Genomic DNA, 23,913 nt, shown 5'->3' on the forward strand with positions numbered 1-23,913 from the left:
TGGGAAGGAGCGGCCGAGGAGAAAACGCTTCTTTACCAAGCCCGGTCTGCCCGCTGACCGGCACTGCCCTCCTCCTTATCCCGGCGAGAGACGGAAAAGGGCCGCGTACCGAAGCGCCGCTCGCCGCCGCACCGCGCCGACGCCAAACTTTCGCACGCAACGCGACCGAAGGCCTCCGCCAAACTTTCCAGCTACGCAGCAACGCGCGCCTCCGACGCGGCCCGGCGATGCCTCGGCGGCGAGCAGCCGGCACGGATCGTCCTGCCCAGGGCTCGGCCGGCCGCACGATCGCAGCTCAGGCCTCAGCCGGCCGGGCCCCGCCGCTCGGCGCCCAGCGCTCCCCGGGCCCGCCCGGCCCGCCCGCACCCGGCCCCGCCCGCCCCCCCGCCGCCCTCGCCCCGCGGCCTCACCTGTGCTATCGCTGGCGGAGAAGCCCGGCGAGTTGAGCTTGGCTCGCTTGGGGTTGGGCGGCCCGTCCAGTAAGTTCTCCGCCATGCTTTAACCGCTCGCGGCCCGTCCGAGGCGCTCGGGCGCTCCCGGAGCTCGGCGAGAAGGGAGGAGGAGGAAACCGAACAACAGCGCCGCTCAGTGCCCGGCCGGCGGCGGCCCCCTCCGCTCCCCCATGGCCGGGGCCGCCGCCGCAGCAGGCCGCAGGGAGGAGGGCTCGGGGCGGGCTGGGGGGAAGAGCCCAAGCGCCCCCTCCCTGCCGGCCCGGCTCCTCCCGGCCGCTCCCCCGCCCTGCCGCCGCGGTGCCCGGATGGCGGTCCGGCGCTCACTCGGGGAGCATAGCCGGCCCCCCCCCCCTCCGCCGCTCCGAGCCCCGTCCCCTCCCCTCCGCGCCGGGGTTGGAGGGGGGGGGGGAACGCTCAGCCTCGGCCCCGGCCCCCGCCCGCCGCCCCCACCCCGCGGGGCGAGCCGCGGCCGAGGAGGGCGGGGGTGGAGGGGGTTGAGAGGGGGGGAAGGAGGGAGGGAAAAAAAAAAAAAGAAAAAAAATTAGGGAAAAAAAATGGAAAAAAAAAATTCGGGGAAAAAAAAAAAAAAAAAACGCCCCAAAACAATGAGTCCGCCGCCGCCGCTCCCGGTCCCGCTGGCGGCGCCCGTTCGGCCCCGGCCGGCGCTGCCCCGCCGCCCCGAGCCCCGCTGCCCGTTGGCGGCGCTCCGCGCGGCTGCCCCGTGTCCCTGCGGGCGGCCCCCGCTGCCCCGGCCCGGCCCGGCCCGGCCCCGCTCCGCTCGCGCCGCGCTCCGGCTCCGCGACAAGATGGCGGCTGTTGATTCCTCAATTAAAAAAAAAAGTTTTTTTTTTCTCTTCTCTTTTCCAGAGACCATGGAGGCGGGGCCGGGGCGGGGACTGCGCGCTGCGTCACCGCGCACGGGGCACGCCCCCCGCCCCCGCCGCCGCCGGAAAGGCGCGAGCGGCGCCGGAAAGAGCCGAGCTCGTCCTCAGTTGCTCCGCCGCGTCCCCGGGGCGGGCGGCCTCGGCGGGTAGCGCGGGCTCTGCCCCTCTTAGCGCCCGTCCGTCACCTCCGCGCGCCCTCTGCGCTCACCTCAGTCTGACCCCGGTGTCGTTCGGCACCGCTACGGCCGCCCTCTCGCAGCGCGTCCCCTCGCGGTCCCCCCCTCGGCGTCTCCGTCGGCGTCCTAAGCCCGCGGTCCCTCCCCGGTGCCCTCCGTTCCGCGGCGTCTCCCCTCACGGCGCCCTCGGTGTCCTCGGCCCGGCCTCCCCGCCACCCCCCCGTTTCCCTTCGGTGTCCCTGTCAGCCCCTCGCAGACGCCCCTCCGCGTCCCCTCTCGGCCCCCAGCGGCACGGAGGCACGGCTCTGCCTGCTACTCCCGGTGTGGGCCGCTGGGGCCGTGCCAGGCCGTGCCCGGCCTCTCCCACACGGCCTGGAGAAAGCGCAGAGGCCGCAGGGCCGGGGCTGTGCTGCGCGTCTCCTCGTCGTCCCCTCGCAGTGCCCGGCTTCCCTCAGCCCATCCTCCCCCTCTGCCTGCTGCTGCCCGGGCAGTGGATCCCCTGCGGCAGCCCCTCGCGCCCTGTCAGAGCACCGCTCCAGCTGGTGACCCCAGGCCCGGGCTAAGCAGCCTGCAGGAGGCCGTGGCCGTGCTGAGGGGCTTCTTTCCACAGATCCAACGTGCCCAGCCCGCTGCCAGCACTGCCGTGCACGAGGGCTGCTCTCAGGCACCGGAGCCATGGCGCCAGGCGGCGGCGGAGGCTCCCGGCTTCAGAAACACCTGCACTCTGTCTAGACAGACTTCCCTGGCCAAAACAGGTTTGTAGGACTGGAGCTCATGTGCTTCAGCGGATTTCCATACTGGTTCCCAACCTGAGAAGCAGGTCCTATAAGCCCCAGTGACGTGCCATGCCAAGGCAGCAGAGCGCCTCGTAGCCAAACTAGATGCTCAGGGCTGTCTTCGGCACCAACACGTCCACATGCCCCCAGAGACCACACACCAGTGTGGGACGGGCTGAAGGAGGGCACTGATACGGCACCGAGGATGCCGATGAAATCCATAAGCTGGGACAGATCAATCAGCAGCTCTGCGTTGGTTTAAAGGAGATCTATAACGACACCTTTAGCAAAGGACAAGCCTGTCTTCTGTTTACGGCCCAACTCGTATTCATTACATTTACTTCTGCATTTACATGCATTTCATTGCATTTACTTGCAAATTCCATATTTATTTACATGGTGCCCGTCCAAGCTGAGGTCTGACTATCGTCACACCAGAAGCCTCTTACAGGCCTTTGCTTCTATCACTCATCGGTTACACAGGCAGTGCTCTCTGCCTGTCTGCCTTACCGACATTTCCTTCGAAAGCAGAGCATTCCCACGTGCTTTAAGGGCAGGTCTATGTGGGGCAGGGCTTTGGAGGCTCACGGTTCCTCTGGACATGAGAGTGCAGGTTCTGAACTGGGTCCTGCACCGGGGCACCAGTCCTGTGGGTGGGAAGCTCCAGGTGCCCACTAGCTGAATGCTGCTGGTGGTGGGCATGGTCTGTGTTAGCACAATGGGACACGAGCTGTTGGCTTCAGGTCTCAGCTACTGCCCTGGGGGTTTCAAATCTAGCCCGCCATCTTAAAAACGAGGGCAACACAATCACAGAGGAACACTTCTTCCCTTTGGCAAGTAAGGCATCTAGTACACAGAAACGAGAATCTGCAACAGCTCCCGTCCAGCAGTGTTTTGCTATAACGTAAGGCATCTTCCCCAGTTTAGGTCAGGGGACAATGTCTTCTTACTGGCAGTGGGTGGATGAAATTTAGGCCGGACTGTCTGCCAGGCACCACAAAAAGCAGCAGTGCCCTTTGCTGTCCACTACCTGAGATTTCTAAAAGTGTGGTCAGTGCATGCTGAGCTGCAGCTGGGTCACTTTATGCCCTTTCTTTGCCCATTGCATCGCTTGTGGCCTCGTCAACAAAGGGTTTGCTGGAGCAGCCCAGGAGCTCCCCGTAGTGCTCTGCTTTCCTCAAGCTCCCTTCTGTGCTGCTGCAATGACTCTTCAGCCTTGGCATAAAGTCAGGGTGGGGACTTCGTGGGGACAGATGTGGGTGGACACACAGCTTACCTCCAGGAAGGTGTTTGTGCTGCCTGGCTATGGCTATGTGCTGATATTGTACAGTAGTACCTCTGGGTGTAAAGTTGCTGCGCAAAGGGCTCGGGCACCACCACCACAGCCATAAGCACAGCTTGCATACCAGTATGCCTGCCAGGGCAGTGCTACCGCCTCGGTGCTGGGCATGGGGAGCAGATGGAAGCAGGCTGCGAGTCCTCTCCCCTCAGCTGGGAGAGCTCCTCCACCTTCGCAGAAGTGCCAGGCCAAGCCGGACTTGCCACAGAGATAAGGTCAGATGGAGCTGTGAGTCCTGGGGAGTGTAAGGAGGTGCTTTGGAGGGAGGGAATCCCATATCCCAGGGCAGCAGAGGAGGGAGAGGATCCTATTGCTGCTGTGTTGAGGTCTGCTTAGGGTGGCTCCAACTGCCTTCTGCCATGGGATCACAATAGTGTGGTGTACACGTCAGGAGGAAAGGGAAGGCTTCGACCCTTAAGCACAGCCGCCCCTAAGAAATAGGGCTATGATTACTTGCCCAACAGGCTACCCAAATAGTATAGGAGGACTCGGGAAGAAAGGTACTGCAGAGCACACGGATGAGCCCTGGCACTGCAAACTCACACCCAGTACTACCAGTTGTGGCTCCCAGCTCCCTGCTCCCCCAGCTGAGAATTAAGCAGGGATTCCTGAGGACTTCACAGGCGGTGCTCGGGAGCAGGTGCTTAATGGGTAACCCCTTTATTCAGGGACCAGTTCCAAGAGAAATTGCATAATAAACTCTGCACTGCTGCAGCCCATTTCCAGACTTCCTGTCTCCAAAACTAAGCTGCTTAAAGACACAGTTCCCGCGATCCTATCTTCCTGCCCATAGCCAAAACAGGGAAGTATCATTTCTATAGCAGGTGACCCCAGATCCTTCGAGCCAAACAATTAACCATGTCTGAATAACTGCTGAGGAGCTCTGCTCTGTAACTTGTAATTGCTGTGGTATCATCAGGACAGTTCTCAGAGGGAAATGGAGTCTGTTTTTCCTGGCAACATTATGTCTCAGCATTTGGTCTCCTTACCTGCCACGTTTGCTGCCCGGTGGGGCTGTCCCAGCAAATGGAAAGCCCAGCATCCACACCTCCCCTCCTCCCAGCTGCCGAAGGAGGTGCTGCCCATCTTCTCCAAGCACAGCTATCTGCACAGACACCACCTGCGCTCAAGGGACCGTGGAGCAGCTTCATGCGATGTAACTGTTGTTTCTGGCTTCTGATGTTCATTGCATGTGCGAATACTTGTTGTGTTCAGGAAGTGGTGGTAACCCCCAGGACCGCAATCGTAGTGCTGCTTTGTGTGTAGCTGTACCTCTGTGTGCTTCTGCAAACCCTCCGCTAGGCTCTGTAGCCCAAGGAATTAACATCCCAAAGTCTGCTTCCTTCATTTGGCTGTAGAAGCAAATATCTGCACGTGGCAAGCTCTGCTTCATAGGCGCCATCCAGTAATGCCGTGCTGGCAAATATCAGCTAGGTTCTATCCTTGGCTATAGGCATTTATCATTTTAAAGCAATGGAATCAATTCCAAGTGTTTAATAGAGCCACGTGGGGATGGGATGTAAACCCGGGCATTACTGTGAGCTGCTCAGAACTCTGCCCATCATCTGCCAAGAGCCCCGGTGTGATCCCAGTGCAGAGGAATCGTGCATTTAAGAAGCACGGATCTCACAGAGGTGCAGACAACAGCTCAGGATGTCATGCGGTCTTCTGTCACCAACACAAACAGGTCCCTCCCTAGGAGTGGTCCTTTCTTCTCACATCCCAAATGTGAAGCCCTTCTGCTGGTGCTGGCCTGCAATGGGGCCGTGCCTAACAAACGGGGATGAAAAATGTGCCTAAATCTGTCTTGATGTTCTTATTCTGGGTCGCTGCTCTCAGAAATCACGGTTTGCACTTGGAGAGACAACAGCCCGTTTGCTTTTTGAACAGATGAAGCACTTTTAAGTCAAAGTGCTATGAGAAGTATCTGTCTTTGGGCTCTGCTGCACTACAGCTTTGTCTGCCTGCCACCCGCTCTCACCCAGCTTCACAATCCACCTGAAAATCACATTTCTGCCCATAAAACGGTGATCTGTAATCTCAGCAAGTTCCATGTCTGCCAGCTTCCTCTTATGCAGTTGCAATTAGTGGTTTATGTGTGGCTGAAGCTGCACGGGCCAAAATAACGACATGGAACCTTTTTTTCCCCTGCTGATCACAGTGACGGATCCCTCCCTGAGCACAGCGGAACGCAGGGGCCCCCAGGTACACCCAGCCATTCAAGATGGGTGATTTTGGAAGTTTTTGCTTCCCTTCTCTCTGCCATGAAGACCTCACCTTTCCCACCGCAGCTGGTGCCTCGGCCCCTTCTTTCTTCCATTCGCTGTGCAGTGCTTGGAGCAGCGACACATTAACATACCCATGAATGTGGGGGATTGGGCGACCGCCTGCTCCTTAACAGGAGTCTTCAGATTCTTCCTCGCCTGTTCCATTCCTCTGCCCTTTCCACGAGGCCTTCTATAGGGACAGGATCAAGGGCTCAGCACATCTTACCCCACTAAGCATAGCTCCGTTCAATCAAATGCAATCCCAGTGTTTATTAACCTACTCGGGTAGACTGTGTATGTCTTTTGTGAAAGTAAATTCATTTCTCTGAATCTCATAGATCAGCTCTTCTCCCTCCCTGTGCAAAGCTTTCTTTGTGTATTGGTAGCTTTACTCGCAGCAGTGCTGTGCCTTCCATGTAAGTGTCCAAGGTGGCATTTGGAAATCATAGAATCACAGAATCCTTTGAGTTGGAAAAGACCCTAAAGGCCATCCAGACCCACTCCCCTGAGATGAATTTGGACACCTACAGCTTCTCTGAGCCCACCCAGCCTGAGTATGGGGGTCTCCAGGCATGGGGTACCCACCACCTCTCTGGGCAACCTGTGCCAGTGCTTCACTGCCCGTATTGTAGAGAACTCCTTCCTTATATCCAACAAAAATCTCCCCTCTTTTAGGTTGACACCATTCCCCCTTCTCCTATCACAGCAGACCCTGCTAAAGAGTCTTGCCCTCCTTGTGTTCTAGCTGACAGCTGATGGTTCCTGCTGCAAAAAAATATGGGATGGTCCCATGAGAACTCCCGCTGAGCCCTCAGTCTCACCACCATCCCATTAGTCACCTGTGTGCAGAACTCCGGGGAGCCTCAGCCCTCCGAGCAGGGCCTGGGTGCTCTCCTGTCACAGAGGGAAGGGCCCCCCAAGACCAGGAAGCCTTCCTGGGCTGGCTCTCTGAAAAACTGTCCTGCTGAACCAGTTCCAATTTGTATAAAATCCTTCAATATTCATCAAGGCACGGAACCCATGGAGCTGGGTCGACAAGGTGCATACATTAACCGCCTGTTTGTTCCTCCAGTCTGCTCTTCCTCTAGCACAAGACTTCTTTCCCCATTTTAGACCAAAAAAAGCAACTTTTGTAGGGAGGATCCTGGGTCCTCTCTCTGATCTGGAGTCAGGAACTGGATTTCCTAGGAGAAATGAGAATGAACTCGGGTCTCCTCCTCAGCATTTTTTGGGCACTGAAGAACTGGTCGATGCTTTTCTTCACTTCTTTCTAGCCAATAACACACTGGTAGACAGCTCTCATGCGTTCAGGTATTCAGTGAGTATTCAGAAGACCCCTGAGGTTCCACCTCTGGGAATGTGGGGAGCACTGAAACATTTTGATCACTGATAAACAACTCATCTCTGTGCCGAATGAGCAAAGGTCTTCAAAGAGCTTCTAGCTCTGGAGCCGGGCAAATAAAATGAGTGAGCAATGACAAATTAACCACACGGCATCGCTTCACCAGCTCTCTCCTCTCCGATTTTTTCATTTCAGTTCGACTCCAACCAAACCCACTGTTTTGTTGTGTTGTTTTTCCTAGATACGGCAACAACCAGTTCAAAGCATCCACTGCCTCTCCAACGCCGTGCTTCCCTTAGACAGCTTCCTGGGTAAGGCCTGGCTCTCATGCATACACGTGGATGTGTCTCGTTTCCCTCTGACCTGACCACTTGGGATCCCCCTGCGTATGGCAGAGCCAAACCCAACCCCATTCTGCCCGTTTGGCCCTGTATTTCTCCCAAACACAGAAGGAGGGCTTCAGCTGCAAAAACTTTTCAGCAGAAATCACCTTTTGTGTGGATTTGCACAACGTTTGAGTAACGGGCTTGGGCAAACATAGAAATCATTGTCACTATTGCTTATAGCCCAGGTTAAGGGGATCGGAGTCGGGCAGCAAAGCTAACTGTGGGGGTGTGATAATAACCAGCACTGAAAAATCCAGGGTAATTTCCACTGGAAAACCTGTGTGAGAGCATCTCTGATGAGGTTCTCTGTTGCTTTCAAGGTTATCAGACAAAACGATCGCCCTCCCAGCGGTGATGTCCCATCCTGTGACATTAATGGCAGGAAAATTTAAAGCCAAAGGAATCTCTTGGCACAATATGTAATTTGCCTGGGGAAATTAGTTTCAAAAAGGATCAGAAAGTTAAATACTATTGCTGGGCTTAAAGTGAAGGCGAATAATTTTATAGCCAAAATAATGTTTTTCTATGATAAATTATGTAGAAGGAAGGAGTAATAAAATGTTGTGCTCCAGGGGATAACGCCATCCCGGTAAAGGTCAGGAAGTGCTCTTAATGCACACGCACATCGCCGTACATTAGTCCAGGTGCATTTTAATCTGTGTGGATTTGGGGTCTTTGATTGGACACAGTGTTGGTCACTTGGGACTCCTTGAGGCCCAACACCTTGTTGACTGCACCAGGAGCCGACGTCCCTTTACGTGTGAGCCTGCAGTGTGCTCACTGTGCGTTACTCCCATCAACGCACCGTCCATCCTTTGTGGCACCTCACCCTCTGCTTTGCCACTCAGTCACTTTGCTGTTACGACACTGCCTCTAATGACAACAGGATTATCTTTTCAAACCAGCCCTCCCAGTGCATGCATACCGCTCGCTTCCTACACCACTGAGCTCAACAGGTCATCTTCCAACGCGTGCAGCCATGCACTCTCCAATACAAGAAGGCACTTGGTGTTCATTTGGGACAACTTCCCAAGCTGGTATGAGTTCGAGAGCTCTGAAATCCTCTTGTGAAATGAAAGAAGACCCAACGTTTTTACAATGGCTTTCACTGACATGCGCGGCATCCTGAAATGCTCGGGTGGAATTTGCTCATGAGCTTTGTAAAATTACCCTCTAAGAGAGAGCGAATAGGGAAGGATTGAAGCTAGGAAAGCCCATTTACATTACTGAAGTGCTAAAACAGGACAGAGCTGTTATCTTGAATTCATACAACAAAAACAGCTGAGGACAGCATGAAATAGAGGATTTTGCATGGATGGGGACTCTTCCAGGAAGACTTTATAATGTAAAATATCACAAAGCATACTGAAGCCAGCATCAGCCCAGTCCTAGAACTACAGAGTCATTCAGGTTGGAGGAGACCTCTCGGATCCCCAGCCCACCCCACTGTGCCCACTGCCCACATCCCTCAGTGCCACATCCCCACGGTTCTGAACACCCCCATGGACGGTGACCCCACCTCCCTGTACAGCAGTGCCACTGCAGCACCGCTTTTTCTGAGAAGAAACATTTCCTAACACCCAACCTGAACCTCCCCTGGTGCAATTCAAGGCCATCACCTCTTGCCCAGGTATCACTGTTACCTGGTAGCAGAGTCCTTAGAACAAGTTCGGTGCCATGATCCCAGCCTACATGGGCAGAGGCACATAATTAATTAACGGGCTACTAATTAAAACCGAATAGTACCAGATTCAGGGCCCAATCTGAAATCTCCACTTGTTGTCGTGGTTGGTATGAACACCTTTTCATGCAGTTTGCTCTCTCATTTCAGATGGCTTTAACCCAATGCCAGTCTGTTGTGTTGGTCATAGGACTGGGAAGGGGGATTGTGCTGAAGACCCCTGTGCAGTCAGGATGCAGCCCACCCCCTGCTTCACTGCTCTTTCAATAAGGGAGCTAGGTTGGCCAGAAATAATTAACCTGCTGTTTATTCAATCATATCCCTATGGAACGTACCCCGATGAGCCCCTTTGGGTTCTTTGTGTTTGCCCTTCTCACATCTCAGCTGTTGTCCCCATGTCCTGGAATGCAATAGCTAGACATGTCCTAGGGACACAACCTGGACAACAGCTCGTCCTGCTGCTCAGAGAGCCCTGCACACAGTCTGGCATCCAGGGCTGCTCTCTCCACAGCTTCTCCTCCTACCAAGGCCAGGATGCATCCCCGCATGTCCAGCAGTGGGTGGGCAGCACCGTGCACGGAGCCCCTATCCCTCCTGCTGCACACCCTGGGCTTTTAGGAGGAAAGAAGACTCATTCCTCTCCCACCCCGGGTCTGTAAGTGGCTGCTCTCAAGACCTGTCCTCGGTACTCTCTTCACCTTCAACGCCTCAAATCTATCCACTTCTTTTAGAGCAAAAGCCCCATCTCCCCCCTCTGCACCTCCCCCTGTGCCAGCAGTGACCCTCTGCTCTCCTGTGCCAGCTGTGACCTCCCACTGCAACACCGGGACACCTCTGTACCTTCGGTGATGAGTTTAAACCATTGGCCATCCACACTCAAAGCATCGAGCCCCACTCCTGGCCTTGCAGTCCAGCTGACACCAACAGATGAGCTCTTGGTGAGGCGCCTGTTTCCCCAGAAGCTGAATTAAAACGTGTGCTGTGGTCCCCGGTCACAGCCCTGGAAATACAGTTACAGTCAGAGCTGGTTTCCAGCACCCCCTATTCTCTGCTTTTTATCTTAACATTTGAGAGGACGCATTTCATTTTCCCAGCTTTTCTTTGTGACTGCAAGGAAGAGATGCGTTCCCAGTGACGACAGCTGCGCATCTCATGCATTTGATGGCTTTGGAAACAGCTTCAGCTCAGCCACTGCCCAGGATCCATCCGAGGCTCACGGGGCTGATGTACATCGGAGCTGCTGACACGCAGCACGGATCACACAAGCCCTAAAGTACCTAAAATTACCTCGTGTTATCTTTTGAGAACGTCCCCACCCTCCATTCAGAATGACAACTTTTGGCAATGACGGGAAAACAGAAATGACAGATGGTGACAAAATCTGGTACACAAACACGGCGGTAGGCAGTAAATGAATGTCACCCACTCTCCCATTTGTGCTCATCGCCGTTTTTGAGCCTGCTGGGGTTGTTACGACACACAGAGCAGCCCCAAAGCACGGTGTGCTGAATGCCAAAGGGGCACCAACTGGAGAGCAGAGCAGAGCCCCCACTGGGGGAGTGCAGCTGAGGGATCGCACACCAACAGCCCGCCCTGCAGCCACTGGAAATGCTGCCCTGAAAGCACTGCATCCGCTGTCACCGGGAGCACGGCTGCATCACACCGACACGCTCAGGGAAGGTGCTGTGTCATCTACAGAACTCCTTTTATTCCCCATAAAAACATAAATCAGCCCTTTTCCTCCCCCAGCAGCCTCATGCAACGACCAGCACCGCTGCTCCTCCACGACATGTGGAGGTCCATGAGGCTCAGGCCGTTCCTCCCCTTCACTCCCTGACAGCCCCATGCTTGCCCACCGATGCAGAGCTGTGCTGACATCCCTGGGCTGGGTTTCGGACCTAAAAACCTCACAGAGGGCCACAACAACACCCTCTTATTCTCCCGAGGGAACACAACACGTTTTCCTCCCAATAAATCATCGGTGTTTTATGCAAAAAGAGGCACTCTGAGGCCCCCAGAGCTAATTGTATAGACCTGCATCCATTTGTAATTATAAATGAGGCCAGCCCTCCCCTATGAAGATTTCCAGACTCCTCCCTTTCTATGACCCAATGGTGATTTGCTTACAACACTGTCAGATACCACCTATGTGTGATGAAACAGAGAAGGCAGCACAGCCGTGGTGGGGGACCACTGCATCTCCTGTGCAGGTGTTCCCTGGGTGGAAGCTGCTCCATTGCTCTGACCATCCCTGCTATCCAGCCCTACTTCTTCCAGCCCTCTATGCAATTAAGTATAACTATTTTTGATGCTTGGATCAGATGATCTTATTGGTCTTTCCAACCTTAAGGTTTCTATGATTTGCTGGGGAATCCGGCAGCAAGGAGCAGACAAGCCCAAGCCTGCCATGAAGACCACGGCCTTCTGTTCTGCCCTCTGCACTCCTAAAAGCAATGCCCCAGCCCGACCTGCAGCCTTGGCGATGCCGTGGGATGAACACCAGCCGTGGGGCTGGGGCCTTTCACAGGTGCCCACACAGTCAGACTAACAGCCTTTTGGAAGCATCCATCCAGGCTCGCTCTAGACATCATCTCTGAGTCACTGCTCGTCCTCCCTCCTTTCCCTTGCTCTTAGTAAGACCAGTTTTGCACACAAGGCTGGTGTCCATGCAAACCAGCATGCTCACGGCCCATCTATTGGCTGCAGACAGCACTGCACGTTTCCAATGGGAATCACGGGATGGAGATCACGGAATCGTGAAAGCACAGAATCATCCGGGTTGGAAAAGACCATCAGGACCACCAAATGCAGCCACCCACCACCTGACCTACCGAGTGCCACATCCACACCTCTCTGAAATGCCTCTGGGGTTGGGGACATTGGGACCGGGAGCCTCCTGCCCAGCCAAGCTCTGCCCGTGCTCCCAGCCCGGGCTCTGCCCGCCTGCTGGACATGCTCAAAGTTCACAGTGCTATAAATACCCCGCGCAGGGCTTGGCAGGGCTGCCCGGCCCGGGGGGGGGTTAGCATTAGCGGCTGCTAAACCGGGGTTTAATTGCAATTAACCCTTTGGCTGCGTGGCTCCCCATAGGCAGATGGAAATAAGAGGAATCCTCTGATTCCAAGCTGTTTCTATAGCCAGAAGAGTGCAGCAGGCTCTTACATTGGGTCAGTTCCTGCTGGAAGCCGCCTGGGGCTCCTTTCACCCCAGTGGTATTGGGGACACGCAGGCTTTGGCCCTGCTGGGGCTGGGGGCACTGCTGGGGACCGGGGCATGAGGTGGTGGGGTTGGGGTCTCCACCAGCACCGCTCACATTCACATCACCTCAAACCATATGGCCCTATATGGCCCTACAAGACCCAGCCTGCACCCCTGAGGGCAACAGAGACACGTCCAGGTAGGACAAGGCCATGATTTGGGTCTCTGGCCACCCAGGGGCACACCAACCCCAAATCCAGTAATCCCTATGCTTTGTCTCAAGTTGGAGACAACTCAAAATGCAGAGCCTGGGGCGTTTCCTGCAGCGGGGTGTGAAGAGGTGAACCACCACGATGCTCCCATCGACCACAGAAATCCACTTTCTGGTGCCTGATGACCCCCTGCCCTGCCATGCACCTTAACCAAGCACACCTGCCCTGCAGATTGGGATCCTCGTGCTGCTCTTATGCTGCTCCCAGCACAAGGGGTGTGGGGAGCGAAGGGCTAGGGGTGACCCTGCAGTTCTGCTGAGGCCAGGCACCATTTGGTGCACGCATGGGCTCAGGCCCTCATCCCCAAAGACACAGAGACCCAGTGGGGTCAGGGCCTGGCCCCGAGCCCTCCTTTCACCCGGCCCTATGGGGACAGCACTGAAAAAGCCATATTCCCACCTTCAAAACTTCACTTTTTGGGTACCTTTGGACCAAGCGTTGGTGTCGTCACTGCATGGCTCTGCTCAGCTCCCTCTGCTGAATGCCTCCTCGCTGCCATCGGCCGCAGCAGCAATGCCAGGCGCTCGCTCAGCCCGGTTTGGGGGTTTGGGTTGTGGCTGCTGCCACCAGCATGCGGTGGGTGCCGGGCAGGTGCTGTGGGGCCCCAGCCCTGCCCAGCTCTGCTCCCCAGGGCGGCACTAGGGGGAGGTAAAGGCCGGGACATGCGGGTGCTGCTGGCACCGTGTCCCCACGTCCCCGTGTTCCCAGAGCCACCCTGCCCTGAGCTGCAGGCATCTGTGGGCTGCAGTCTCTCAGCTGGGCAGCATCGGCCCCGGTGCTTTGGGAATTGTGCCCAGGGCTCTTCTGCCTGCCTGCTGCAGGTGGCACAGGGGCCCCTAAAAACACCCCCTGCAGAAGGAAAGCAAAGCATGGCACGCAAAGCAGCGTCCAGCAGGTAAAAAAGGCAAAACTTGCCCATTCTCCAGGAGAGCTCAGAGCCCAGTGGTGCACGTCCTCCTCTAACACAAGACGCAGAGCTGTAACCACACACTGTGTTGGTAAAGCTCTGCACAATGCTACCAACCACAGAGCAGTGCCTCTGTCTCTGCACATCCCCAAGCCCTGCAGACTCCTGTCTCACCCCACCAACAGCTCCCAAAGTGTGCAGCCTCTCTCCCTGCTGCCCCCAGCTGGGACCTGCAGCGGGGTTGGGGCTCATGGCCCCCCAGGTCCCAGAACGCCCCCCCTTTCCTGTGGGATGGGAAATGCACACAGACCTCCTGTCCATCCACTCATAGGGACAGACCTTCGGCTGTGAGCGGGTCCTGCACCCACAGCCACATCTCTGTGCCAAGGGAACGGAGGTTTTGCTTTGTCCCCAGCACCCTCAGCACGCCGCACCGTCACTCCTTGCTAACGTACAGAAGCTTCCAGAGTTCCAGCTCACAACAGTTCCTCAACAGCCGCTCTCCAACCGCGCTGCAGGAGAGCAGGGAGCCGGGGCAGCCAGGAACCCGATCGCGATGCTGGCGCTGGCCCAGGAAGGCTGCATGCACAACGGCAGCAGAGCAGTGGCTCTGGGACGGGCGACACTCGAGCCCCTGCAGGAACAACGTGTCTCTGCCATGGTGGAGCTGGCAGGCTGAGGGCAGGGAGGGAGCTCTGCTGTCAGCGCTGTGCTATGCGGAGCAGCTCCGGCTCTCCGGCCACGTGCGCTCGCGGTGCAGCGATGCGATGCCGTCCCCGGGCTGTGCAGCTCTGCGGCCAAACTGAACGTGGCTGCTTGTCCTGCAGCCCCGAGTACAAAGCATATGCAGGACAGATGGATATGAGGCTTATCAGATAATTAAGCATGGTAATGAAGGTCATTTGCGTCTAGCTCTTAAATTCCCATAAACTCCGCGAAGCTGTGAAAGGAGAATCACTGCTCGATGCCACAAAGCAACAACACTACCGAAAGCCAAGCAATGATTAACAAGTGAGAACAAAAGCCTGCTGCGTTCCCAGGCCGGGCACATCCTTGGCCGGACCCCCGGCACGTGAGGCGGCCCTACGCAGCCTTAATTGAATACAAAGTGCTGGTGAGCCTTTGGCCAGAGCGACGCGTTATGAAACAGTGCAGAGCTGGGAAAGCACTGCTCCGGGGGGAGAGCCGGCCCCAGAGATGGGAGGGAAGCTTCCACAACAAATGGAGACCAGTCCCTGCTGTGTCAGGGCTGCGCGGGCGGCCCCTGGGCTGCAGGTTTATGGGCTGGGGAGAACGCAGCAGCAGCCAGAGCTTGGGAGAGCCCAAAGAAAACCCCACGGACACCCCATGGAATGGGGCAGGGAGTGCAGCTCGCTGTCCGCTGACCCCAGGAGGGCACAGCAGACAGGACCAGGCTGCGGCTGTGCCTGAGCCCCGAAACAAAGCTGGAACCAAATGGAGCGTGGAGCTTCTGCAGCGCCTATGGGCATGGCAGCAGTTGAGAACAGCGCATCTCCCCCTGCACGGCCCTCTTGAGATGCTGAGAAATGCAGCCCTGGGAGATATGGGGCTGTTCTTGCACCCAAAGGCCCCTGTTAAACTACGTGCACACAGGAGCCAATATCCTTAAAGACATTTGTGTCGTGACCTAAAGCAGAGAAAGAGGAAACCCCAAAAAGGGGCAACACTTGGAGAACACAGACCTGGAAAGGAAAACAGAAAGAGCAGGTTTATTTGAAATACCATCATAAGATTTATTAAAAACCACCCCTTGGCAGTTCACAATCACCACGACCTACAACAGAAATCCAGCAGGTAACACCTGAGCAGCTTCCACCCACGGCAGCAGGATGACACCCAGGGACACCGGGGCACACAGACGGGCACTGGTGGAACACCGCTGCTGCCCACCGGCTGTGCTGAGAGCGCTCTGCTACTTACCTCATCTTTGGGAAATAAGGTTGAAAGCACAGGAAGGAGCAGTACATCAGCACTCGCAGAACCAGATGTCACTCCTCCATGGCTCTGGGACACAGCTGGACCCAATGCTCCAGGATCCGAGCGGAAGGTCCGGCACAGCCCCGGCACAGAGGTAGGAACAGGGCTGTGGGTATGGTCATGGGGGTCTGTGCTCAGCAGCGCCAGGAGGCAGCAGAGCAGTGGGGCTTCAGGGGACCCAAGGACACCTCCAATCCTCCAGGCCAAGGTCCAGCAATGCACAGTCCTCCACCAAACCACAGCTGAGGGATGGGAGGGCCGTGGTGGCAGAGATGCACTGCGATGCTGAGCCACCCGTGGCAGCCCCAGATGCATTCTGCTCCGTCTTCCCTTCTGACAGACCCACAGGCATGGCTCGGCTCACCTTCAGCAGCTGCCCAGGAAAGCAGATCCTTGTCCTGGGGGCTCTTGTTCCAGAATAACGCCATCCCAGGCGGGTTGTGGCCATGCAAACAAGGCTCCTCTGTTCAGAAGAAAGCATCCACGCCGCCTGCTGCACGCCTGCACCCAGCACGGCAGCTCTGGGCCACGAACTCCTCCAGCATTTCAGACACCACCTACGTGTGTGCCTCATCAGAAACCAACCCGGCAGCTTCACGGGTGATCCAAGAGGCGCCGTGAAAAGCCAGACTGAAAAGCAAGGGCTCAAAAACCGCCGCTCCGAACCACAACGCTTCGGAGCAACGTGTGAACGGCTCGGGGCTGCGATGGGAGCCGTGCCGAAGCAAAACCAAAACAGCCAACAGACTTCAAGTTGACAAAGTGTATTGTGGGATACGTTCTCGGCTTTTCTACATCTAAGGCAGCGTGAAATGACCTGCGATACAGCAAAACGGTTTCATATACAGTTGATTACAGATCGGCAGCGACGAGTCGGAGGTAAGACGCGGTTCTCTATGTACAGGGAGAGCTCCGACACAACCTGGCTCCGGTTCTGCAGGCGGGGACGGCGCTGCTGACAGCCACAGGGCTGCATGTGCGGGGCTGGGAGGTGTAGGAACACGGGGACGCAGCAAAGAAACAACTCCCAGCCAAGCCGGATGCTTCAAAACATCACTGTGATTTTCTTTTCCCCATGCAATTCCACAGAGGCATCACAGCAAGCACAGCCCTCACACTGCTGGGAGCGCAGGCACCCGGCCCCGCATCCTGCACCAACCTAAAGCTGTGCTTCAGCAACGGGAAAGTCATACAACAGCCGCGCTCTGTAGCACCCGACTGACCGACTGCACCCCGACCCACTGCATGGTGCAACACCCCCCCGGCTCACACGTTGCTTTCTGCTCCAATGCAAAGCAGAATTTCTCTTTCTTTGCTCAGCCATGCTGATCTTCAGGTAACCATCACCCACCCAGAGTAACTCTGGGCCCTTCTGTTGGGAAACGCGGATGGGGGCAGTGGAAGCAGCTCAGGTGCTGAGGAGCAAACAGGGCTCAGCCATCACTCTGCACAGAACCGGGGTCCTCATACATCCCCTCCAGGCCCAAAGCTGGGGAGCCCAGAGGCAGCTGCTGTGCACAGCAAGGACACCCCGAGCTGCTACAGCCGACCTCAGGTGCTCTCAGCCTTTGCAATGGGTGCAAAATAAAGGCGTGAAACACACAACTGCTCCATTGCAACACAGCAGGGTGAAAGCTTAAGGAACAAGTTACAGTTTGGTGATTTCAAGGCCTGAAGAAGGGGTACCCCAAGAGCTGCTTTCTGAGAAGCCCTTTTCCTGGCACCAGGCAGACTGACCCAGCTCCTGGGCCCATGCTGTGCCCTCTGAACCTGAGGGCTCTGCAGCAATAGGAGCTGCCACGCACAGCACTGTGCTGCTGCTCGGCCCAGGGGCTGACCCGACGCTTTGAGAAGCAGCAGGCAGGGCTCTTCTCATCCCCCAAATCAAAACCATCGGGCATAAATCAACAGCAACGCCATCTACTTGTTTACAAATGAGAAACTGATTCAGTTTCACAGAAGCAGCTGCAAGGAGGAAATGAAGGTTTTTGTGTGCTGGATGGAGATACCACCACAGAAACCGCTGAGCACCGCTCTCTTCGCCCTGTGCTCCCCACAAGCACCCCATGGCACACACAGCCCCAGTCCTGCACCAACCTCATTCAGACAGTTCAGGACTCCCATTTCTGTTGGGCAGCCCAGCCCTACCCAGCAGCAGCAAAGCTCCTTCAGGACAGCGATGTATGGGAGCAAACCTCACTGGGCAACCGAGGGCAAAAAGAGAAAGGGGGCTGAATGACCTCGAGACCCCAAACATAACACCAGAAGGCAGGTAAACAGTTCTGCAGCATCCTCCTACTGTAAGAAAAGAAATACTGATAAACACTCAACTGGAACGAGAATCCTAGAAATGGTTTCAAGAATACATTCTTCAGATGCAAGAGGTATTTGTAGAGTTACAGGACCTGAAAGGTGGAAGTGCAACCAGCTGGGGGGAGAGGGGGTGGGCTTAGGCTGGGGAGAAGGAAGGCTGCTGTAAAACTCCGTGTTACTACAAACTTGATAGTGCTGCTGGGCAGAAGCAGCCCCAAAAGAGGCTGCGAGAAAAGAGTGTGGGGATGTATGTGCCCCCCTGCTTTTTGCGTGCTGGGAAATGGAGCAAGAGAGATTCATCCAGCACAACTGAGAGATGCCTGAGCAGCAGCTCTTGCGAGAACAGCGTGCAGTCTTGTTGAAGGTAAGAGACCCAGAAATCTCCCAGCTTCACACTGACAAAGGGCTCCGTGCTCACCAGGGAGCGTGGATGGAGCTCAGATGGCTGAAGAGGAACGCAGCAAGGCTTGTTTTTGTTACTCAAAGTCCAAAAATCACACCAGGAGTAAAAAGAAGAACCAACATATATTCTGAATTGGGGTCAGATGGAGAGGATTAAGTCAAACAGGGATGGGCAGACAGCACTGCACGTCACCAGCTCCTCCCTGCCTACAGAACTTATTTCGGGTGCAAAAATTCATTCATTCTATTTGGTGCTGCAAAGAGACAGCAAAACTGGAATAGCTGATAATGAATCACAGCCAAAGTGGGGCAGCGATGCGAGCGGATGGGGTGATGGAAGCACAGAGGGCAAACTGGGGCAGTGCTCCTCTGTGCATGAGGACCCCGCACAGCCATTGTAGGGCTGGGATAACATCGTGCTTCTCAGCTCACCCAAGGACTCTGCCCTATTCCTGCTTCCAGCAGGGAGCATGCTGTCCTATTCCCTGCTGCAAGAGCACGGCGTAGAGGGCACAGCCTGAAGAAGCACGGTGCAGCACCCATCAGTTGAGTGCAGAGGGAAGCTGGGGTTACTCAGCTGCGTTGTGTGGCTTTGGAAACAAATATTGCCTGGGTAAGCATCCTCACAGTGCTCGGTGGCTCAAAGAGGCTGAAACGCTGCCTTACGGACTCCCATTAAACCAACGGACAAATTCATCTCTCCTGATCTCCTCCACAAAAAACAAAAAAAAAAAAAAAAGAAAGAAAGAAAGAAGGAAAGAAAGAAAGAAGGAAAAAGAAGTAAAATAAATAAATAAATAAAGGCATCTCCAAAACATTTATTTGACTTTTCTCTCTCTCGGATCAGACCAGCCTGGAGGCACCGACTTCACCTACCTTCGCCAATTCAGCCGGTGAGCGGAGTAACACGAAACACTTTTTAGACACGTAAGACCCAAACAGTGATGCTCTTCTGGGCACTTGGCTGCTTCTGGAAGCCTGTCCCGAGAGCTGGTGCAGTCCGACCCCTTATTCCATTCCCACAGATCAGTAACTCAATGGCTATATGGAAAAGAAGTGTATCCAAAGCACACGATGGCACATTAAGTTTGAAGAAAGCATGGGTAAAGGAGAATAAAACTACAGCAGTTGTTCAGCCTACTCTACCTAAATGTTGAGCCACTGCAGAACTCCTCCTCCAGCCCAATCCAAAGGAAAACTCTGCCACCCCCTTGCCAAGACATTCTCTCGTGGTACGTTACTGGCACTTGATGTCAGTCTCACACGGTAGATACATGCACGTTGGTCTGTGTGTTTACATACAAAAGGTCTGATAACAGTAAAACATTGTTCAGATAGATATAAAAAACCCAAGGAGTTGCATCAGCCAAAAAAAGTGTTTTGTGAGAAACAACAATAAAAATGATATAACCACAGCTTCTCTTTTTCTTTAAAATTAGATAAATACCCAAAGCTATGATTTCACTTGGGGCCTCTGTACCTTGACAGGGAGTCCAATGGAGTATATCTGAAGGCACTTAATATCCTCTACTCAGCTGTAAGATGGTTGCACGGGGAGCTGGGGAGCTGGGGATGTGATTTGGGGCATGGAGGAGAGAGATGGATGAAAACGAGCCCTGAAGAGCTGTGATCCACACAGCACCAGGCGCTGAAATGAAAACAAACGTACAACCCAGGTGTTGGGAAGGTCTCTCTTGGAAAAGAAAACCGCCAATTGCAAACGTCTTTTGTGTTTCTATTGACAGAGCACTTCATGCAACTCTGACAGTGCATCATACACTCTTAGAGACATTTAGCTTTGTCAGTTCATTGACCTCCTCAGTTCCCGCTTCCTCACAGTCAGTCTTCTCTACAGCTTTGCCAAACCTGCACCTCTCTTCTGCTTTCGTCGGCTCTTTCTGGAGCTTCTTGGAGGAAGGAAGAGCATCCTTGGTTTCTGAGTTATCTGTGCCGTGGGCTGTCTTATCAGAATTCTGTACAGAAGGCACCAGGTTGGCAATCTCATCGGTGGGAGACCGCCCAATGCTGCCGTCCACCTGAACCCGAATGTCTGGAGATATGGACAACTGGTGATGGGGCACAATCCCGTTGTCCATGCACTTGGGGTACAGGTAGGTCTTCATCTGACCCTTCCCCTTCACATTGACCGTCCCCCTGTAGTCAAAGTCATACCCCATCTTGCTCAGGATGCGGTAGCTCTCCTCACTCACCTGTATGCGACACTCGACGCCCGTGGTGTCCATTCTGCTCGCAATGTTCACAGTGTCACCCCAAATGTCGTACAGCAACTTGGTGGTGCCGATGACCCCCGCAGTCAGGGGGCCGTGGTTAAAGCCAATCCGAAGTTTAAAGTTAAACCACAGCATGTTGTTGTTGAAGTCATCCACCACTCGCATCATTTCTTTGGCAAATTCAAAAAGGGTCTGCAAATGTCCGTGGGGATGGTTGCTGTCCTGGCACTGCGACGTGTTCAGCCCCGAAGCAGCCATGTAGGTCGCCCCGATGGTTTTGATTTTCTCAATGCTGCTGTAATGAGGTTTGCTCAGCAGCTCATCGAAATCCCCTATCAGTTCATTCAGGACTCTGTAGCACTCTTTGCCTCCTTCGTAGTTCTCTTCGTAGAACTCGCTGAAGTTCACAATGCTGGCAAAGATGACTCCGCCGCTGTCGTGGTTTTTGGAATAGCTCTGGGAAACCTTCAGCTGCTCGGCCACGTGGTAGGGGATAATGTTCCTCAGCAGCCAGTCGGCTTGATCCCTCATGCTCTGAATCTTGGTGCGATGAAGGTCAGCCTCCACGTCCCCGTGGTAGTGCAGGCGGTAACTGACCTCGAACTCGCGGTTCAGGAACCAGACCAGGAGCAGCAGGAGGAAGACCACCAAAATCACTTCCTGACCTATCAGGTCTGCGGGCCTCTTCACGTCGGCCGGCATCGAACTGTTGCACGGACTCTTCCTGGAGCTGGAAGCAAAAGAAGGGGAAGAACACAAAAGGTGCATTGAGAAGCACAGAGCTGGGGCACTGCAGCTCCTACGCCAGGAGAGCGTGGAGGAAGCGTACAGCACACACTGAATTAGGAAACGTGCTTTGAAATCTTCCTCTGCTATTAAGATGGCTAAAGAATTAATTTCACTCTCAAACTCAGCGCCTTAAAGTGAACCATCAGGTTTAGCAACACAGAAACTCCCCCGCCTCTATGTTAGCGTGAATTGTAAAGATTTCACTAAGGCAGCACTTACTGTTACTTACAAATACCTAATTTTAAAGCGACGTGTAAATGCATACATGTATAAATGCTTAATAGTGGTGGTGTGTTCAGCTACACAGTGTACATGCACGTCTGTCTGTAGGTACACGATGTCTGACTGCGTGAGGTTTGCAGAGTTCATCACTTCTTTGTACTACCTCCAATACTCAGAAGCACCTGCTTTATACTGTTAGTCTGAAAAGACACCAACTAAGGACCCTGGGAACCAAGTCTGGACCCACACAGATTGGCACACAGCGATTCCAGTCACTTAACCATGTTTTTTCCTATAAAGGCACTTCTGCTGAAGCATAAAACCGCATATGGGCAGATGCCTGCTGAGGTTTTCCAGGTTAAGAAAACGTTTGATGAGGGAAAGCATCACATCCACGTTCTGCTTCTAAAACAGAAAGACAACCCATATCTCAGCATCTGCCTCTTGCTCTGATGAAGGCATCTTAGCAAAAGAGATCAGAACTCAAAGCACAGCAGTACCAACAGAGCAAGAAAAGACGACTTCGAACGGGTTTCCATAATGCAAACGCATTTCCAGGTTCAGTTCATTTCTTCATGCCCATCAAGGACACGCTTCCATTTCTGAAATCAAAGCCAACACGCTCCCAGCAGAGCCAGATTCCAGACCCAACTTCATTTCTGGATACTCATTCTCAAACATCTGACTGACAGCACAGCCAGGGAGGTGTGATGGAGCAAAACCAGCACGGATGAACACGCACCACCCCTGACAACATCCTGTTACATCTCCTGACCATCATCCTGGTGAGCCTATAGGAGGGAGAGGTACTTAAAGTACGCACAGCTGAGAAGCTATAGGCTGAATTCCAGATTCACGATAAGGCTGTGTGTTACGCTGGGAATTATTGCTTTGGTTTTTTTTTTCAGCCATAAATACACATTTCCCAGGAGAAAGCAGAACAAGGGAGAGCAGGTGAGTACAGCTCTGTGAATAAGGGAGGCTGGAGGAGGTGGGGAGCAGAGCCAGCCCGAGGAGCACAACGCGGGCTGTGCTCAGAACGGTTGATTATCTTCTGTGTCATGCAGGGAAAGATCTGAGCAATGCCAAGTTACTCCTCTGAGAGTACATGAGTTGGATTCAGATAATCTGCTCTAACATCAAACATCCCGGCCACCGGGATTTATTTAAGTCATTAGAGGCTTTTTATTTAGTGTTTATTGTACAGAATAGCCCTCAAAGTACTTTAACTCCTCTTAAATAAATTAGGAAAGCGTCACACGCTCTCCATTACAAAAAGCAGCCTGCATGGGATGCCAGGGCTGCCTTGAGGAGGAAGGGCCGCTCCATTCACAGCTCGGCAGTGCTGGCACCCACCAGCTCTCAGCCATCTCAAGCACCAACCTGACCTTGCTCCCACACAGCCCACAGATCTGCATGTGAAATGAGAGTGACTCACTTGTAAGCTGACCTGATTTCATTAAGAAGGTAATGGGTTAGTATCTCAAAAAGGAAGGTGCGGGGATCTTTTCCAGAGCAGGAGTTTATTCACCTCCATGTGCACAGCAAATAGGCTGCGGGACCTGCGGGTCACCTCACACACTCAAAGAAGAGCTGAACACCACACCCAGAGCACAAAAGGATCACACAAAACCAAATCCTCTTTAAGCTCCACTTTTACGAAGCGCTGCAGCAGAAGAATCATTTTGAAAGTCATTCAAACTGGAACCTTGAGCTGATGGTGTTCCTTTAAGACAAACTTCTGAGCACTTCCTGGCACAGACACTGAACTATTGGCACCTCCATCCAGCCTGGGTTGAATGCAGGACAAGTGCGAGCTCTGGAGATAGAATCTCCTTTGGCTTGATCACAGATCATAAAGATAATGGCTTTCTACTTATAAAGATTTCTGGAAAGCCCGTTTGCTTCTGAGCCAGTAACCTATGTTTGGATTTGGATTTCTTACTATATTTGAAGTGGACGCATGCCTGCTGGTCTTAAAAAAAGGCCGTCGCGGTGGAACGGTGAGGAAAAGGGAAATCAAACAGCTGCTTTCAAGGGAGATCATCACAAGGAGGCTTCCTATAAGGCCCCTAACGTTGAGCAATGAAACACTCCCACCCTGAGCAGCCCATTGCTGCTCCTCCCCGAGCCATCACCCTCTGCAACACTGCACTCTACCTGCACTGACATAAGAAATGAATGAGAAGAAGAAACATTTCTTGCTTAGAAGACAAACTGTAGCAGAACCTCTTCTGGGTTGAGGAACCGGTCTGCCTGGAAAAGGGGACAAATCCCA

At 54.2% G+C, this 23,913-nt stretch overlaps 3 protein-coding genes across 12 annotated transcripts in view; 1 reads left to right on the plus strand and 2 right to left on the minus strand.

The window, feature by feature from the left end:
• CREBBP (CREB binding protein) overlaps positions 1–551 on the minus strand; it is a 78,099-nt gene extending 77,548 nt beyond the window's left edge. For all 9 annotated transcript variants that reach the window (XM_015294627.4, XM_015294625.4, XM_040647707.2 and 6 more), the window contains exon 1: positions 411–551. In XM_015294627.4, coding sequence (XP_015150113.2) covers positions 411–495 — 85 coding nt within the window. In that variant the 5' untranslated portion in view covers positions 496–551. The remainder of the gene's footprint in view (positions 1–410) is intronic.
• Positions 552–622: 71 nt separating this feature from the next.
• Positions 623–13,461, plus strand: LOC112533474 (nascent polypeptide-associated complex subunit alpha, muscle-specific form-like). The gene is made up of 4 exons (XM_040647459.1): positions 623–749; positions 1,063–2,267; positions 7,478–10,241; positions 10,398–13,461. The coding sequence occupies exons 1-2, from the start codon at positions 623–625 to the stop codon at positions 2,073–2,075; spliced, it is 1,140 nt and encodes a 379-aa protein (XP_040503393.1). The 3' UTR covers positions 2,076–2,267; positions 7,478–10,241; positions 10,398–13,461.
• Positions 13,462–19,191: 5,730 nt separating this feature from the next.
• Positions 19,192–23,913, minus strand: part of ADCY9 (adenylate cyclase 9) — a 59,210-nt gene continuing 54,488 nt past the window's right edge. For both annotated transcript variants that reach the window (XM_015294128.4, NM_204630.3), the window contains one exon: positions 19,192–21,354. In XM_015294128.4, coding sequence (XP_015149614.1) covers positions 20,166–21,354 — 1,189 coding nt within the window. In that variant the 3' untranslated portion in view covers positions 19,192–20,165. The remainder of the gene's footprint in view (positions 21,355–23,913) is intronic.

The sequence above is a fragment of the Gallus gallus genome, chromosome 14, assembly GCF_016699485.2.
Source record: "Gallus gallus isolate bGalGal1 chromosome 14, bGalGal1.mat.broiler.GRCg7b, whole genome shotgun sequence".
Classification (NCBI taxonomy): domain Eukaryota; kingdom Metazoa; phylum Chordata; class Aves; order Galliformes; family Phasianidae; genus Gallus; species Gallus gallus.